Source organism: Natrix helvetica, assembly GCF_964273705.1.
Source record: "Natrix helvetica genome assembly, chromosome: 3".
NCBI classification, from domain to species: Eukaryota; Metazoa; Chordata; class Lepidosauria; order Squamata; family Natricidae; genus Natrix; species Natrix helvetica.
Genome location: NC_138549.1, coordinates 143961277 through 143979611, shown reverse-complemented (window position 1 = coordinate 143979611; position 18335 = coordinate 143961277). Strand labels below are relative to the sequence as shown.

The following is an 18335-nucleotide window of genomic DNA, read 5'->3' as shown; positions in this document are numbered from 1 at the left end:
CCTGGCTTGACCAAATATCTCAGACTGAAGGTGGGAGAACTGGAGTCTGGAATATCTCTTTCTTCCTCTATATGAAACAGATATCTAATAACTGGTTAGTAATTAATAGTATTTTATGTTTAAAAATATTGTGACAATGCAGATCAGCATTTCTATAATATGAGCTCAAACTTTTGAACTTCAGAGGGCAGAGTGTTTCGTAGGGCAGGGACTGCCATGGAAAAAGCATGCTTCCTAGCTTCCCATGGCAATATATTTAGCGAAAAGAACTAGGAGCATGCTCACCATATCTGAACTGGTAGGCAGTCCTGCAGATAGCATGGCCCTGCGTCATATAAAGCTTTAAATGACCAGTGCCTTGATTGCACCAAGAAACTAGAAGTCACACAACAATGGTGTTACATGAGCAAACCTAAGATTCCCTATTACTCTGTGTGCTGTTGCATTCTGGACTAGTTGAGGTTTCCAGGTGACTCAAGGGCAGTCCCAGATAGAATGCACTAAAGTAATCCAGATGGATTAAGACATAACAGACCCTGAGAAAGGCCTCCTGATTCAGGAAAGGGCACAACTGGTGCATCAGACAAATCTGTGCAAAGACCTCCCTAGCCTCAGCTGCTACCTGCTTTCAAGCAGTAGTTGTGAGTCCAGGAGGACCCAAAATTGTGCACAGTTCAGTTCAGAAAATGCCACCCCGTCCAGAGTCAAAGATGAAGGATCATCTGGTCTTGGGATCTAGAAGCTGATAGCTACTCAGTCTTGCTAGGGCTAAGTCAAAGATGCGGGTTCCTGTGCAAACAAGCCACCACATCTCTTGTCTGGCTAAGGGTGGAGCTATACTGTATAATTGGGTATCAGCATATTCACAATACCAAACCCTACACTGTTGGAGTCAATCAGACTCCAACAATGTTCCTTGCAGAGGATGCTTGGGGTTATCCCTGCCCGCCCCCCCCCCAAAAAAATTATGTTATAGTGGAGTGCTAGACTTCTTGCAGCATTTCAGTTAGCCTGGCCTTGATATAACATTGCTCATGTTACTGAAACCTCTACATAATAAAATTATTTACTGGAAAAAAGTACACAGGTGAACATTCTAAATAGCAGTACAAAACACATTTCAATCTTAATCAGAACTTTATTCCCAAAAAGATGTGAAACATATTGCCCAATCTAGAATCTTTAAAGAAATTCAAGTTCATTTGAATTTTATTTTAAACATTAAGAAGAAAAATGACTGTGGTTATTTTCAAAGAAAATAATGGGACAATCACTAGGAGGGCTTCCAAGCAGTATGAATTTATTCAGCTATTATAGAAAGCGAGCATAAGGCTTGGATAGGCAATTTTTTACAGCTAGTTTTTTTAAATTACCACTGATGACACTTGGCTATTTTCTCTATTAAGTATTGCTTTAAGTTTTCTCCATTACATAAGGGTGTTTTTATTCATTTCAATTTCACTTGTTTGCAATTACTATGCAGTATAGTTTTGGTTAATAATTTCAACAGCTTCACTATAAAACACTTTGTTTGGGCTACAATACCACCAAGGTGTTGGCATCGATCCATTAAAATATCTACCTGTTCACTGCCAAATAAATCTGAACAATGAAACTTTAAGTTTCTGGCCTATCACAAAATCATGATTATTTGGTCAATTAAAATGTTATCCTGCTGATTTGAGATGAACATAAACTTACTGCTGTGCTAAGAAAAAGCAGAAGCACTGGAATAAAAATCTATAAAATTTTATGATTTGTACTCTATAATAGTGATAATGGCAATCCATTCTAAAGAGGAACGTTTAAAAATCATAGGGTTTTTGTCAAATGTGGTAACGGTATTTAAATTATTAATACTTACAACCTCACTCTAGCTTTGCTTGCATTAGTGAAATGTCAAAAAGAAAGATTTAAAAATGTATCTGAAGGCATTCAACACAAAAGTGCATATTGTGAGAAGTCAATCTATATACAAAGAAGCTCAATCACTTGAAAGGTGTTTATATACCTAAAAATAGTAAAGTACAAGCTTTAATTTATTAAGCAATAATCATAAGCAATAGTCTGCTCTACCTTTTAAGAGGTCATGTTGACCATACATATAAACTGAAGTCCAACAGACAAAACATTGCTTTACAACCTCCACTCCTTTCTAGGAAAAACATCCACCTCTGGAAATGGAAATTTAATCTTGTGATCTTCTATATCTACAAACTTGCCATACACTTTACCTTTGTGAGATGAGAGGTAAAAAGGAGGCATTTTGTGACATTTAATGCTTGAATCCACAGGATCTAAAATATTCCAATTCCTCCTAAACCAGCAGTTCTCAACCTGTTGGTCGTGACCCTTTGGGGGTCGAATGACCCTTTCACAGGGGTCGTCTAAGACCATCAGAAAATACATATGTTCAATGGTCTTAGGAACTGAGACACCGCTCCTCTATGGTTGGGGGTCACAACAAGAGGAACTGTATTAAAAGGTCGCAGCATTGGGAAGGTTGAGAACCACTGTCCTAAACTCTTTTAGAATTGGGAAATATAAATGTTAATCCTGATCAAGTTAAGTGGGAATTTGTAACAATAAAATAAAAAATCCAAAAACTCTATAACTCTCACCATTTAACTTTAAAATCTCTTATCTGCCAGTGCTGATTTGCCAGTCAATTTCCACTTTATCATTTCTGTTCCAACTGATTCACGTTTTCAAATATATAAATACAAACTTAAAATCTCTTTTAAATGTAAACACTCCTTAAGAAACTAAAATATTCACCATTAATTATATTTCTAAGCTGGCCAAGAACAATTTATTGCTGCTTACCTGACAAAGTGACTCTCAGCATAGATACAAACAAAACCGCTATGGATAATTCTTATAAATTGTTTTAATGTGACTAATGTTATGCTCCATGGAATGTTGTTCATCTCCTATCTATTCTAGATAGAAGAACAATTATAAGGGATAATCAGAACTGCAGGTTTGAGATCACATGATAGCCATTTTTTTAAAAAAATGTTAACAGTCTTAATGTTAACAGTCTTCATCTTGTACCATTGCTTGAGATTTAACAATTCTTCTATTTTAAAATATGTTTAAATTAGTGAGTGCAAATACCGTTATTTATTTTTCAAATATTTAGCACATTTTCTCAAGTGTTACAAGATAAATGATCCTATTCTTCAACAGATTCAGGCTAACTTTCAGCCCATGATTTCCATATAGCAAGAAGCTCCTTCAATCAGAGTTAGACATTCACTGAGGTAAGCAATAAAACAAATTAAACAAACTGAATTAGAAGGTTTTCATTACCCTATTCCTATGGAACTATATTTATATCTTATTATTCCAAGTAAGGATGTATGATATGTCAACTGTCAAAGTCCTTTGGACAGAATAAAACAAAATATTCAGCTGCATGAATAAAAATCTCAACAAAATCCTTTAATAGACTTAAAATATCTTTATAATTTTTCTGCTATTCACATTACAAATATGTGGAAACATACACAATTTTTCACATACAAAAAAGTTTGCTTTAATGACAATATTGATGATATAAGGTTTTCCACATTTCCACATATATAATATTTTAAGTATTTTGCAAATTGCTCTTTCTGTGCAATTCAATGTTTTAGATTATCTAAACTGGATCTAAACTAAAAGAAACCCCCATTTTCAATTACACAGTAAGAGCACACTCAAAACACAGCAGTTGCACACTTCACTTTCAAAATAATGACTCGATTGCTAATTATTCACTGAATTTAATACTTACCTCATAACTCTTTAAGAGCTGAGGGAAGCATTTTAGCTTTGTACCAAGAAGATTCATCCTTTAGGCAGCAGATATATTTGGAATGGTTAACATCTTAAATCGAAGTGTCAAAGCAAATTAAACATGAGAGACGTGTCAAGGGAATTACAACTCAGCATAGCTCCACTAAACCTTCTAAAACACGTAACACTTTAAGGATAGAAAAGAAATTGAATCAAAGTTCACTGCACTGACCAACCTAATAATCGAACTATTTGCTGCCTTCCAATGGGGTGGAGAGGGCAGGTGATGGGATTTGCAACACTGTACCATACATTAGTTTGGTCTCTTCATCAATTAGAAAAGGCATGCATACCAACAGAGGTGAGAGGCAGTGTTTGTCCATACAGTAACCTATGGACACTGAGTTAACCCAATTGCCTAGTTTCACACAATACAATCCATCACCAACTAGCCAGCCACATTTTCGGCTAACTTCCTCATCTAATCAGAGAGTCAAAGAGCAGAGGGAAAACATTCAAGTAGCAACTAATAATATAGAATAGAATAGAATAGAATAGAATAGAATAGAATAGAATAGAACGGAGAGGAAAGGAACGGAACAGAATTCTTTATTGGCCAAGTGTGATTAGACACACAAGGAATTTGTCTTTGGTGCATTTGCTCTCAGTGTACATAAAACAAAAGATGCATTCATCACAAATCATAAGGTACAACACTTAATGATGGCCATAGGGTACAAATAAGCAATCAAATCATACTAGGAAACAATATAAATCGCAAGGATACAAGCAACAAAGTTACAGTCATACAGTCATAAGTGGGAGGAGATGGGTGATAGGAACGATGACAAGACTAATAGTAATAGTAATGCAGACTTGGAAGCCAAATGAAAAGAGATGACAAGGTCAAGAAGAAGAAATGGCTCAAGGTTCAGTATCTATATAACCAATCTCGAGGTATACATGATGTACAATGACAATAAAGGCTATACTATTATTATCTGCAGACAATCCATTAGGGCACTCCAGAAGCCCAGAACCTTTTACCAGCCCTTCCTCTGCCCTGCATCCAACAACCACCCCTCAATCACCCAGTCGTGTGGAATCAGAGCCTATCATAATAGAGTCTATCAAACTCTATCGCAGGGCTTGTCAGCTTGAGAATGGACACCCTCGGGTCCTAAATGTGCGCCAAGCGCGGTCATCTCATCGACTTTGAACTTATTTCAAATATTCCTCAGGGACAACCCGGGCGCTTCGGTGGGGAAACAATTCCCCCGATTCCCAATGCCGCGGATGTGGCAGAGGAGGGGCGAAGGCTGAGGAAGCAAATCCTCACCCCACTCGGGAGTGGAGACACAAGTTCACGGACGACCCCGGTAAAACGGGGGGGACGGGACGAGCAGCCACGCTCGGAGGCCCTGGGGGGGGGCATAAGCAATGAGCCCCCCTCCTCCCTCATTACTCCTGCCTACCCTGGAAGAACCACCTGCTACCAAGCTCTCCTTCTTCCGCATCCACCGCCCCCCCTCCCCAAAGACACGGCCTACTTCAGGCTTTCCCCTCGCCTCTCTCCTGACAAATTCCCCAGGAACGTTTGCCCAGGCCGGAAAAACAGCCGTCCCTCACAGCCCAGCCTTTCGCCAGCCCCCTCTAGCAGCGCAACGGATTTCTTACCAGCCCTGAAGGCGACGACACCTCGACTAAGATGGCAGCCAGTCCAAGTCCAAGCTTAAGAGAGCGACTCCCAAAGCCGGGAGCCAAGGACGCATGCTCCAAGAGTAGGGCTTGTGTGGGGGTGTGTTGTCGCACGGACGAAGACGCGTATGACTACAATTCCCAGGAAGCTGCTGGGGAGTGCCGGTGTGCTATCATAGACTCCCGGGTAGAACCGTCTTTGACAAAGGAGTCGACTTAGATTCGCGCGCGCGGACCTCCGGTTTCTCTTCTCTGCTTTCTTGCTGTTTTCGTAGTAGTGGCGTTAGTTCTCGAGAAAATATATTAGGAGAATCATGGCCTTGACAATATATTCCTTTAGTGGTGTTTCTCACTAAATACTTTATAAACATTATACATTATTTAATATAAATGTTAAATCAATGACGCTATAGAGCACTCCACACCAAGGTAACTAGACACAAGAACATCACTCTGCTAAACACCATCACTCTGCTAAACAAATAATCCCCTCACCATTGTCAAACTATTCACTGAGGCTGCATTACTATTACTATTAGTCTTCTCATCATTGCTATCACCCATCTCCTCCCACTTATGACTGCAGAACTGTAACTTTGTTGCTTGTATCCTTATGATTTATATTGATACTGATTGTTTCCTGATTGCTTATTTGTACCCTATAACTATCATTAAGTGTTGTACCTTATAATTCGTGACAAGTGTACTTGTCTTCTTATGTATACAGAGAGTATATGCACCAAAGACAAATTCCTTGTGTGTCCAATCACACGGCCAATAAAGAATTCTGTTCTGTTCTATTTATCTAGATCTGCAGAGCTTTTGCTATTACAGCTATACAATCATATTAATGTTTGATTCTAGGAAGATATTTTTACTCCTTCAACTCCCCCCTTATTTGCATAAGTTTTGTGCTGCCTATCAATATAATCTTAGTTTATCTAATATTCAGCAACAAATCAGCTTTTGTATTCTATTTCTTCATGTTCAGCCAGAGGTTCTTTCAAGTCTTCCTTGCTTCTATCTGTAAAAGTGGTACAATTATATACATTTCAGGACATCATACATATTCTTCAAATTAAACAGCCTGGTCTACTTACGCTTTTTAAAGGACTACTACAATTTGTACAATTCAACTAATTCAAAAACCTTATGTAATCAATAATAAAGGGGGGGATTGTGATCACAGGTACAATTGCATCTTATGAATGCATCTGGTATTTTTTGATAGTTCTTGTTCTATACATTGTTGAAGTCTGGATTACAAACTTTTGAGGATTAGTTTACTAACATGAGATTAATGCAGTTGTTTGGTAGTTTGAGAATTCTTTGATATTCCCCTTTTTGACACTGGGATGTAAATTGATCTTTTTCAGACTTTTGGCCACTGCTCAAAAACCTCATGTAGCACTTTGAATGTATAATATTGAACAGTTTTAAACAATTATGCTGATATTTAACTAACCCCTGCAACTTTGATGATAGGAATATATTTATGGTCCTGTTTAATTTCTCTTTCCAGAATGTCTATCTTTAGTTCATTGATTAAACCACTATAACGAACATTGATTTTGTAATCATTTTGTACTGCTGTTCTATATACATTCATGATATCTCTTATTTATATCTTCCTCCTTTGATAGATTTTTTCTTTGTTTTTATTGTGCATATCTTTACATACAGTTTGCATAGCGTTCTTAGATAAACATCTTATCCTCAATTTCTTTGCATTGCCTATTTAGGTATTGCTATATTTTTATGACTTAGGGGACGACTATTTTTGGTTTGCACTAAATGTATGTAATGAAGTGTAAAGCCAAGAATGAAATTATGAAATAAGTCAGGGTTTTAAATTCTGTTTCAGTTTAGCTTGATTAGCACTATGAAAAAATGTCTGCCTCTGCTTCCAAGCAATTTGCCTCCTTGCAGCAAACAGTGTGTTTCAGTTTCAATTTCAGCACAGCCTGATTACCACAAGCAGCTGATTGTCAGTTGGATCCGCCTCCTGAAGATCAGCTGTTGCAGGCTGCAGGGATTGCCATAGCCCAGTGGTGGGCAACCTTTTTTTTCAACTGAGCCAAATCTCGCCAAAACCACGATTGAAATTTATTTTGAGAGCCACATTTTTAAAACCGAAAATACATAGGATGGTTATATGGAATAATATGGGATAATAGGAATTGTAATATATGTGTGTGACTTACGTTATAATTGAGCATGTTAAGAGTCTTGTAAGAAGAGATAGCAAGAAACACCTCACATAAGAGCACCTGTAACCGCAGACATAACGGCAGGAAACTTAGATAGCTTTTGCAAACATCCTGTGACCTATATAGAAGAGGCCACAAGTTATTTAGCTTTTTGGCATAGCGATGAGGGAAAGGGGAGTTGAGATGAGGGGAGGGGGGGGGAAAGCTGTGGGCTGTCAGAATATGTAACCAATCATGAAATGTCACACATATGTATAATAGTGATGAATTAGAATCCTTCGGGGTTCAGTCTTTGCTTCTTGTGTTGCTAACTGAACCTGCGCAATAAACCTTTTCTGTTTGATCCCGGAATTCCGTGTCAGTTCCTATATTCCATAATAAAGGTACACTGTTTTTAGTTTCAATAAACTCTGGCATTTGAAGCACGCAAGTCTTAAAGCTGTCAAGTTACAAGATCCTTGCACCCCTAACCCTTTAGAAAAAAAAACCCAGGGGTCTTCAAACCTGACAGCTTGAAGACTTGTGGACTTCAACTCCCAGAATTCTGAGAATTGAAGTCCACCAAGGGCATCAATCATATTAGCCCAGGGATCTGCAAAATTGGCTCTTAAGACTGGTGGACTTCAATTCCCAGAATTCTGAGAATTGAAGTCCACCAGTCTTAAAACAGCCAACTTTGCAGACCCCTGTGTTAGCCCAAAGCCTGGTGCTGTGCCTTGCTCCCCCATTGGTGGAGCCCCAAGAAGCGAGGAGGGAGAAAAAGAGATGGAGGCCAAGGAACTTCCCCCCCTCCCAGCAAAAATCTAACCGGGGAGCCGGGCAGTAGCAAATTAGCCAATCATGCGAGGAAAGCAAGGTCTGACCGGGTGGGCAGCGAAACTCCAGGGCTCTCTGTTCTAATTCCCTGTGAAAACTGTTGCCTCTGAAGCGTTTGCTCTACTGTTTGAAACTTTAAGCGTCCCTTTCCCTTTTTTCTTTTCAACCCACAATGATTAGGGAGGATCCTGAAGTCGGGTGGGGATGAGAAGCGAGGAGGCAGAAAAAGAAACGGAGCTCCGTTTCTTTTTCTGCCTCCTCGCTTCTCGTCCCCGCCCGACTTCAGGATCCTCCCTAATCATTGTGGGTCGAAAAGAAAAAAGGGAAAGGGGCGCTTGTTTTGAAGTGCCCGAGAGGAGGGAGAGGAGCGGGCGCTTCAAAACAAGCGCCCCTTTCCCTTTTTTCTTTTCGATCCACAATGATTAGGGAGGATAATAATCCGGCACACAGAAGAGCCGCATTAAAATGTGTAAAGAGCCGCTTGTGGCTCGCGAGCCGCGGCTTGCCGACCACTGCCATAGCCTATTGCTGCCACCATGCAGCAATTTTCGGCCTCTGCATGCCCCATTTTCCGCCCGTTCCGGACAGCAGGACTCAAAATGACCAGAAAATGGAGGTGGCAATTGGCAATGGCAATCCCTGCAGTTTGAAACAGCTGATGATCGGGTGGCCGATCCAACCAACAATTAGCTGCTTGTGCTAATCAACCTGTGCCAAAGCTGAAAATGAAACAGGATGTTTGCTGCAAGGAGGCAAATTGCTGAGAAAGGCCAAAGGGTGGGGGCTGGCGGGTGGGCGGGACTACATTTGGTGTATAAGATGCACCCAAATTTTCACCCTCTTTTAGGAGGGGGAAAATGTGTCTTATACTCTGAAAAATACGGTACTTTGTGTAGCCATTTGTACCATACAAAGTGTAAAAGAACAATTTGTTTTTCAGAATTTCAATGGACTGAAAAGGTATTTAAATTATAAACACAATAAGCCAAAGTTGTTTAGTAAACTTAGGAAAAAAAGCCACTTTTGACCAAATCATTGCCCTGCCTCATCTCACTCACCTCTTCTCAAGGGTAGAGAATCCCCATCCCTCCAATTGTTCTTCATAAACATTTCTAGATCACCTTATTCACCTTCTGTACACCTATTCCAATTTGCGTGAATCTGTCTTAAAGTATGGTGCCTTGAAATGGATAGAATACTCAGAGGGATTTAATTCATAATTAAAATAAAAATTACTTCTCATGATTTGATAAATATATTTCAGTCAATGCAACATACAGTTGCATGTCTTTTTTACAGCCGTATTACATTGCTGAATCACATTTAGTTTGCAATCAGCTATTCTATGAGTGAGTCCACAAGTATTACCAAGCCAAATATTCCCCAAACTATACCAATCATCTGCTTCCTTTTTTCCCCTAAATGAAGTATTTTACACCTGTCTCAGATAAATTTCATTGTGCTGCTTTCAGTACATTTCTATACCCTATTGAGATAATTTTGAATTTTATTTCTGTTTTCCAGAGCATTAGCCATCCTACAACAATTTTATATCATCTGCAAATTTGGCAACATTCTCAATTTCTCTTAATCTCTTCATCTAAGTAATAAAAATATTGAACAATACAGGATCTGAGAGTTAACTTTGATACACTTCAGTTTTCTTCCTTTTGGAATATGGAATATTTCTATTTAACCAGATCTTTCCAGATGGAATAAGTGCATACCAATTTTAGCTATTTTTCACTTTTTAAAAAAAATGCTTATATAAAAATGTGTTGTTGGCTGCTTTGACTGTTCTCTGGGCTGAAACGTAGAATATAAATTCTTTGTTTGTATGCATATAAATGTTGTTTGTTTGGTTTGGTTTAGGGTGATGGGTATATCCAGTTACTGAACTGTTATAAAAACAAATGAAGTTTTGACTACAAATGTAAGAAAATTGTTTAACAGAGAATACAGCTGGAGTGAGACTTGTTGGTGAGTGTTGGGTTTTTTTCCCTTAGCCCAAACATGCCTGGTTCATACCTACAAGAATATGCTGTCAGCCAGGAGAGTTGGAAGATGCTAATAACCATATTTTACATTCCATTTTAGCTACTCTGCCCATTTTCAAGTGAATCAAAAGAAGAAAAAAGAATAGACCTTCTAGTCCTAATAAAAAAAACCCTAAGTCTTCTATTCAGGATGGATGTAATGATCACTGGTTGACCATTAAGTGAACACCATGATCATTAAGTAAAAACCATGGTTGTTAAGTGAACCCATTCATTTGATTGGGCTTTTTTGCTGGAGACTGGCAAAAAAATCATTAACTGGGGCCATGTGACTGCAGAACAACACAACCAGTCATAAAACTGATCAGCCTAACATGTCACGTGACCATGAATGGGGGGGGGGCAGGGCGACGCAGCACTAATATTTATGATGGGCCATAAAGCACCCATTTGTAACTTTGACCAATTGTAAACTTGTAGTAAGGCTGGAACTAATACTAATAAGATTGTCCAGCTTGAAAACTACTATGTGAAAATTCTGCTGTGGTCTTCCACTCTCAATACTCCAGTCTCTTGTTGACTCAAAAAGGTGAGAGGGAAAGTCTCAAGAACTTAAATGCTAGAGTAAACCTGTCTCTCTTTCTCATTCTTTTTTCTGCAGTAGGAAGATCTCGGTATATATGGTTTCTACTTTATTTGCAATAAAACAACTTACTTACAGAAAAGGTAATTTGGCTAGCCAGGTTTTGTGGACAAATATATGGTCTAAATCACTTGTTGAATATGCAATGAAGTGTCTGAAGAGTCAAGATATATTACCATGCCAGGTGTGAGATGCAGGTTTGAGGGAGGTGGAATGCTGCATGAGAGAATCCTCTTTTTATTGGAGTGGTGTTTTGTATATTGTCCTTCCAACTCAGAAATATAGCATTTCAAATTTCCAGTTAGGGAATGGGGTAATAGTAGTTCGTCTAATATCTTATGTTTATCTTAGTAGACAGTAGAGCATTAGTGTCAAACTCGAACATGTCACGTGACATATCACAACATTTTTTGCCTTTGTGGAGCCGGGATGGGCGTGGCCTGCATCTTACGCATCTGACCCACAAGCTGCCAGTTTGACAGGCCTGCTAGAGATGTTAAGTCAAGTGCTTGTAATTATATGAAATCTTACATCTATTTTATAAATATATAACTCTTGCATTGATGTAACATATTATGCCCCCTAACTGCTTATATAATGGCTACAAACATTGGTCTGGTGCATATAACATACAAAAGCAATGACTGGTTTCGCCAACACCCTGAATAACAAACTACCCAACACCATATTAGCCTATATATTGTTGAATTTAACCACTTAACATTATTAACCATACTGCACAAAATTACTATTTAAGCTTCTTTAAATTCTTATTGGATCTTCTATTTTGGAAAAAATGTTTATTCAATGGTTGTATTTACACTTCACATTAATGCATGTTTGTGTAATCATGATTTGTTTAATAAATCACAACTGGCTGATTTTAACTAAGCTATAGTTTCCTATATGATTGACAAATTATAATGGCTGGGTTCATAAAACACAATAAGATACAATTCTAACATTAGGCTTAGCATTATATGTGTATCTAGTAAACATGCTTTCGATTTTTAGAAAAATAGAACTACAACAAGGCATATGTCTCTACGATATAGTAATTCCCACTTACTTTCTCTCTCCTTTAAAATCCTGCAAGGAAAATATTCTACTAAGCGCTTTCATCTCAATAGTCTGCTTATTTTTAACTTGACTTGAAACCTTAGACTTCTCCATCTGTCCAACAGTTGCAATTCATTTCAAGATGCTGATGCTTGCCCCTTCAGCCAGTCTTGGGCTTAAACATATCTGAAGTCATGATCTCTGATACCGGCCTGCCCGTGTTTTAAGATTATCCATACATATATTTAATGTTATATTACATCAAAGAAAAATTTTGTAGCATTATATGTAGTAGCCACCTAATTGTTAAATATGCTCACCACAAATATGTAATTGGTGTTGACATAGTTTTTTTCATTTGACGATTAAACCTTTTGTTGCTGCTTAGGCATTTAACATTTTAATGTAGTATTTGCTGATGATCTTACCTAGCTGTTCTGAAGCTAAATGGCAAGCTTAGAAAGCAAACCACTGCCAAAATCTAAAACCCGAGCTACAAGCACTTTCTATAATTTCAAAGCTACCGTCTCTTTAAAGTGCTCAAGAGGAAAACCGAAAACAGGAAGAGAACCAACAATGAGGATGATCTGTCTACAACAGTGACGTGCGGTGAGGTTTATGACTGGTGAGGCACTGACACAGTGCTGAGTTTCAAATATTTTTAGACTTGTGGACTTCAACTCCCAGAATTCCACAGCCAGGCATGCTCAGTTCCAATTTAAAGCGACAGCATTTGTTTTTCTCCTTTGCTCCTTCTTTCTTTTTCTTCTCCTTCCCCTCCTTCCTCACTCTCTCCCTTCCTCCCCCTCTCTCAAATACACACACACACACACACACACACACACACACACAGAAGTTGGATTGGACTATCTCTCCTACCACTTCCCTCTCTCACTCTCAAACAAACCCCCCCACACACAAAAGTTGGATTGGATATCTTTTCCAGTGGCTTGAAAGCAGCTCCTCTGCCACCATCCCCCATTCCCCTGCTGCCTTTCCCAAACACCTCCACCATTGCAAATGCAGCCTGCTGTCTGGGTGGGAAATGGCTGGAACACAATAAAGCCCACCCACCACCTCCTGCTGGCAGGCTGGGGTGAGAGGAGAGGCAGAGAAGCCGGAGGGGAGCCGAGCCGAGCCTTCCAAAAGAAAGAGGCTGGGGGGAAGTGTGTGTACTACAGCATGGCTCTTTGCCTGGCTTCCTGCCTCCTCCTGTGGTCTCCTCAGTGCTCGCTTGTGCTCTCCCTCCCCAAGTGTAGTTTGATTGCAGGTGGAGCCACGTTGCCTTTTCAAATTTGTAATCAGTGAAGCTGGGCTAGATTTTTATATAGTTTTATCCAGCTGTGTGTGTGTGAGAGAGAAATGAATGGGGGCCTGGGGAGAAAGTCACTATACTTGGGGAGGGAGAGCACCAGTGAGGTTAAGCAGAGTCATCCACAGTGAGGCAGCAACTAGCTCAGCTTTTTCCTTTTCCTTTTTTTTTTTCATGATGAGAGTGGTGAGGCTGTGCCTCACTTGCCTCACCTGACTGCACGTCACTGGTCTACAAATATCATAGCATGTGATCCAGATCATCTGTTTCCAGCTAAAAGTTTTGAAATAACTGTTGATCATGTGCTGAAATCTAAGATCTTTTATTTGAGGAAATAAATAGTAAATACTCAAACAGTTTGAGTCAGCAATAGTTTGCTGATTTACTTTGGAATGATCTGTATGTAATTTTATCTACCATTGATTTTTCTATTTTTGCAATATTTTTTATATATCTAGAGGTTTGATTTAATTGGCTTAACAAGGAAATTCCTCATTAAAAATATTGTCACTTGCAGGACTGCATAATTATAAAGATATCCTTTGGCTTGTAGAATTGGCACAAAGCCAGCATATTCCACTGTATTTTTCAAAAGTTGGACTAAATTAAGAAAACCTTCCTAGAAGAGCTGAAAACATGCCAGCTGGATAGATTAGGGAATATGTGAAGAAGTACAGCCTAACTTCTGGCAGCACACCACTAATACTTTTTACTTTGGTAGAAGACGTTTATATTTTAATTTATATATTAGATTTATCATGATCATCTACTGTAACTTTACAAAAAAACTGGACAGCCTACAAAATTAAAATTAAAACATAGTTAAAACACATCAAAACATAATGACCTGGATATGATATCTACAAGGATATTTTTAAAAACAATCCCAAAACACAGGTTTGACAGGCAGGTTTTTAATTAACCCTAGCTCCCCCAATTTGTAGTATTATTTTATAATTTATTTTCATGATCTTTTAAAGATGATTTTATTGTTCAAAGGTGAACCAAAATGCTGCTGTTGTTTTCTCCATCACTCTGAAAAATCCTTGGTTGCTTCTGATCTAGATAAGTCTCATGGGAACAATCCTTTGTGTTTTGTTCCTTCAGATGTAACTGAAATATGTGAAGAACTCAGAATGATTACAGATGTAATTGTACAATGAATCAAGATGCTCACACATGTTGTTTGGGCACCTCCTTACTAAGATAAATAAATGCAAGAACCATAGTGCATTCATTGTAATTTTCACAGAATGTGCTCTTTAAAGCAACAACTGAAAGCAAGTTTTCTTCCAACAAATTAAACAAGAACAGTAAAACAAATGCAGAATAATTTTTCAGGAGAGTGCTCCCGCATTGTTTGCCTCTGGACAGTAACTCATCTCTAACCTTCATAACTTGCTTTTGTGATCTTATCCATTTTGATTTTTTGGTTGCATTATCTACAGTGGTGGGTTTCAAAATATTTTAGAACCTCTTCTGTAGGTGTGGCCTGCTTTGTGGGAGTGGTTTGCCAGCCATGTGACTGGGTGGGCGTGGCGAACTTGTAAAATGTGGTGAAACTCACTTAACAACGCTCTTGCTTAGCAACCAAAATATTGGCTCAGAAACTCTGGCATTTGAAGCACGCAAGTCTTAAAGCTGTCAAGTTACAAGACCCTTGTAAGGAAGGAGGGAAGACAGGCCCTGAATCGGGAAGACAGGCCCTGAATCTTGGTTCAGACTTTGGTTCATTATAACATTGCAAAAGACTGGTCAAGGAAAAAGATATTTGCAGACAGAGGCAGGGTGAGATCAATGAGGCATAACATTTATATTTTTATCTGTATGTTCAGACAGACCATGAGGGGTGTATCCTGTTATCTGTCTAGGACAGGGGATAGTCCCGTGTTTGTCTCGCAGATGTTAAATGTTCCTTGACGTATTTTTATTCTCGGCTCTTTCTGTACTTTTCCATTTCTCCTTTTATCAATTTAGCAAATGTATGCCTGCGTATATGCTTACGTCAAAATGACTATATAAGATTGTTGTTTGAGACTGTTTGGGGTTCAAACCCCCTTATGCTATTTTAGCTGTTTGAACCTACGCAATAAACTTTCTTGCATTGCAAAGAGCTGGTCTTTGAGTCCTCAATTTCCACAACACTTGCACCCTAACTCTTTAGAAAAAAAAACCTCAGGGGTGTTCAAACTTCACAGTTTAAGACTTGTGGACTTCAACTCCCAGAATTCCTCCTCTCGCTCTTCATCTTGATGATGTGCGGACGGGCAGGAGGAGGGAGCTGGAATTCGTCCTCCAGTCATGTTGGCTCAGAAACTCTGGCATTGAAGCGTGCAAGTCTTAAAGCTGTCAAGTTACAAGACTCTTGCACCCCTAACTCTTTAGGAAAAAAAACCCCAGGGGTGTTCAAACTTGACAGCTTTAAGACTTGTGGACTTCAACTCCCAGAATTCCTCCTTGCTCTTCATCTTGATGATGTGCGGACGGGCGGGGGGAGGGAGCTGGAACCAGTTCTAAACGGTTCTGTAGTTTTGTGGAACCTCTTCTACAGAAGAGGTTAGAACTGGCAGGAACCCACTCCTGATTATCTACCATCCTTTACTTCTGTTAACTTGCACTACAAGCTAGAGAGGTCATCTATCTCTAGGTTCATCTTAACTCAGCAAACACCACTAAATCCAGTAGAATCTGGTATTATTTGCATTGTTTGGAGTTCACACCCCACAATGACTCTTTTATATTTTGCATTCCTATGATTCCCCAAACTTAATAGTGCCTCATATCTCAAAGTTATAATTTAGTACATTTTTCATAAAAGTCCTTGTAAAGGAAGAACATTCCCATATAAGTAAGAGAAGTGACGGTAAATGTATGACTATATTTAACCCACCCACCCCCATAAGATGAATCAATTGGTAAAACATATAAGCACATCAGGGATCCAAGAAATAAATAAATAAATAAATAAATAAATCAAGAAAAATCAATGTACTGCCATTGGCACTTCTGAACAGGATTCTGTAAATAACACTAACTTTACATTTTCTCAAGATTCCGGCAAAATTGGAAAGGTGAGTCAGTTTATTTTCTGCTCAGCTGCAGTGAAACCAATGTCAAAGCTTTGTTCTGCATTTCTTCACTTGCAAAACAAGAAGCACAACTCTTGACTTCTGAACTTTGCAACTCCTTCCAGGAGTCCAAGCAGCGATAAAATTGAACTCATTTTGTGAGTTTGCCCATTCTCTTCAGCAGAGTGTAAACTTGCTTGCAAAGTGCAATCTATTTGTTTTCCTTTTTGAATAGACTTTGCTGAATGAATTGTTGTCATTTCAGGATATATGCACCGGTTTAGGGTGGATCAAATTTTCTCTCTCTTTGTTCTCTCATTTCAAGTGCAAACTACCTTCAAACATGTTTAGGCAGAGGATAAGTGCTTATAATTTTAAAGAAAAACATTTCAGGAATTTTTTAAAATCGGAATTATCCAGAAGGATGAAAAATTAAGTCCATAGCAGCAGGGACCTTAATTACAACCTAAACAACACAACACCTTTATGTATATAATGTGCACAAATGGAGGGGGGGTTTCCCCAAATTTCATTTATTCTTGAAACCCCTTCCAAAATCTACCACTGATGTGTAGTATAGATTTTAATGTGATAATTAATGAAGAAGGTAAGGTTCTACATTTAGGCAAGAAAAACCAAATACACAGATAGAGAATAGGTACGTAGTACCTGGCTCAATAGTAGTAATAATAGTAATAATTGTGAGAGGGATCTTAGAGATCTAGTGGACAATCACTTAAATATGAGCCAGCAGTGTGCTGCAGCTGCCAAAAAAGCCAACACTGTCCTAGGCTGTATTAATAAAGGGATAGAATCAAGAACACATGAAGTATTAATACCATTTTATAATGCCTCGGTAAGGACACACTTGGAATATTGCATCCAGCTTTGATTGTCAAAATGTAAAAAAAGGTCTTGAGACTCTAGAACAGGGGTGTCAAAACTCACATTGTCACGGCAGCGTCACATGACATATTGGGACTTTTCCCCCCCTTTGCTAAACCAGCTCAATGTACAGGCTGCACATTGAGTCACAGTAAATCTCATTTTTTTCCTCAACCATAGCAACTTTCCAGCTAGGAAATTCTGGGATTTGAAGTCCACATATCTTAAAATTGCCAAGGCTGAGAAACACTGGGTTTTATTACAGACAATAATAAAGTCATATACACAGAGACATTTTGCCTTCTCCAGCAAATTATATGTCAACTTCATTTGCAACTAGTTTCAGCAGAGATGAGATTGATATGCAGAAGAGTTTTCAAATGTAATAGTTTCTCTGGTCTGAACACTGCTGATATAATAGTATTATATCTCCTATTTTCAGCATTTAATCAGAAGGCAGTTAACTCTAATTTCAAATGGAAGATACTTTTTCTAAAGTTACACAGGAAGTAAATCATATCTGCCCTCTGCTGGGGAGCTAATTTATAGAAATTAATTGAACAAAGGCTATATCCTTCTTTATCACACATGTCAAACAGTGCTTTTTAAGTTAGTACAGTACAGGCAGGATTAATTTAACCCTTTACTTACCTACTATAAAACCAGTTATAGTTACTCTAATACTTCAAGTCTTGATATGTTGTCTGCACAAATACTTTTTTTTAGTGAAGAGATTTCATGCATACTTCCTTCCAGATTATTTGAAGTTGTTATAACTGGTATTTTAAAAATCCATTGGAAGTGAACCAAACCTATTGGACAACATTGCCAAAGATTCCTAGAAAGGGAAGTTAAAAAAAAGTC

General features: G+C 38.5%; 1 protein-coding gene across 2 annotated transcripts in view; it reads right to left on the bottom strand.

The window, feature by feature from the left end:
* ITCH (itchy E3 ubiquitin protein ligase) overlaps positions 1 to 5583 on the bottom strand; it is a 55263-nt gene extending 49680 nt beyond the window's left edge. Inside the window, exon 1 of one of the 2 annotated variants that reach the window (XM_081948352.1) lies at positions 5461 to 5583. Coding sequence is in view for 1 of the 2 variants with exons in the window: in XM_081948351.1 (XP_081804477.1) it covers positions 3782 to 3838 (57 nt within the window). In the remaining variant the exon portion in view is untranslated. Of the gene's footprint in view, positions 1 to 3781; positions 3864 to 5460 lie in introns of those variants that run through there. The other variant, XM_081948351.1, reaches the window with a different exon arrangement.
* Positions 5584 to 18335: the final 12752 nt, after the last annotated feature.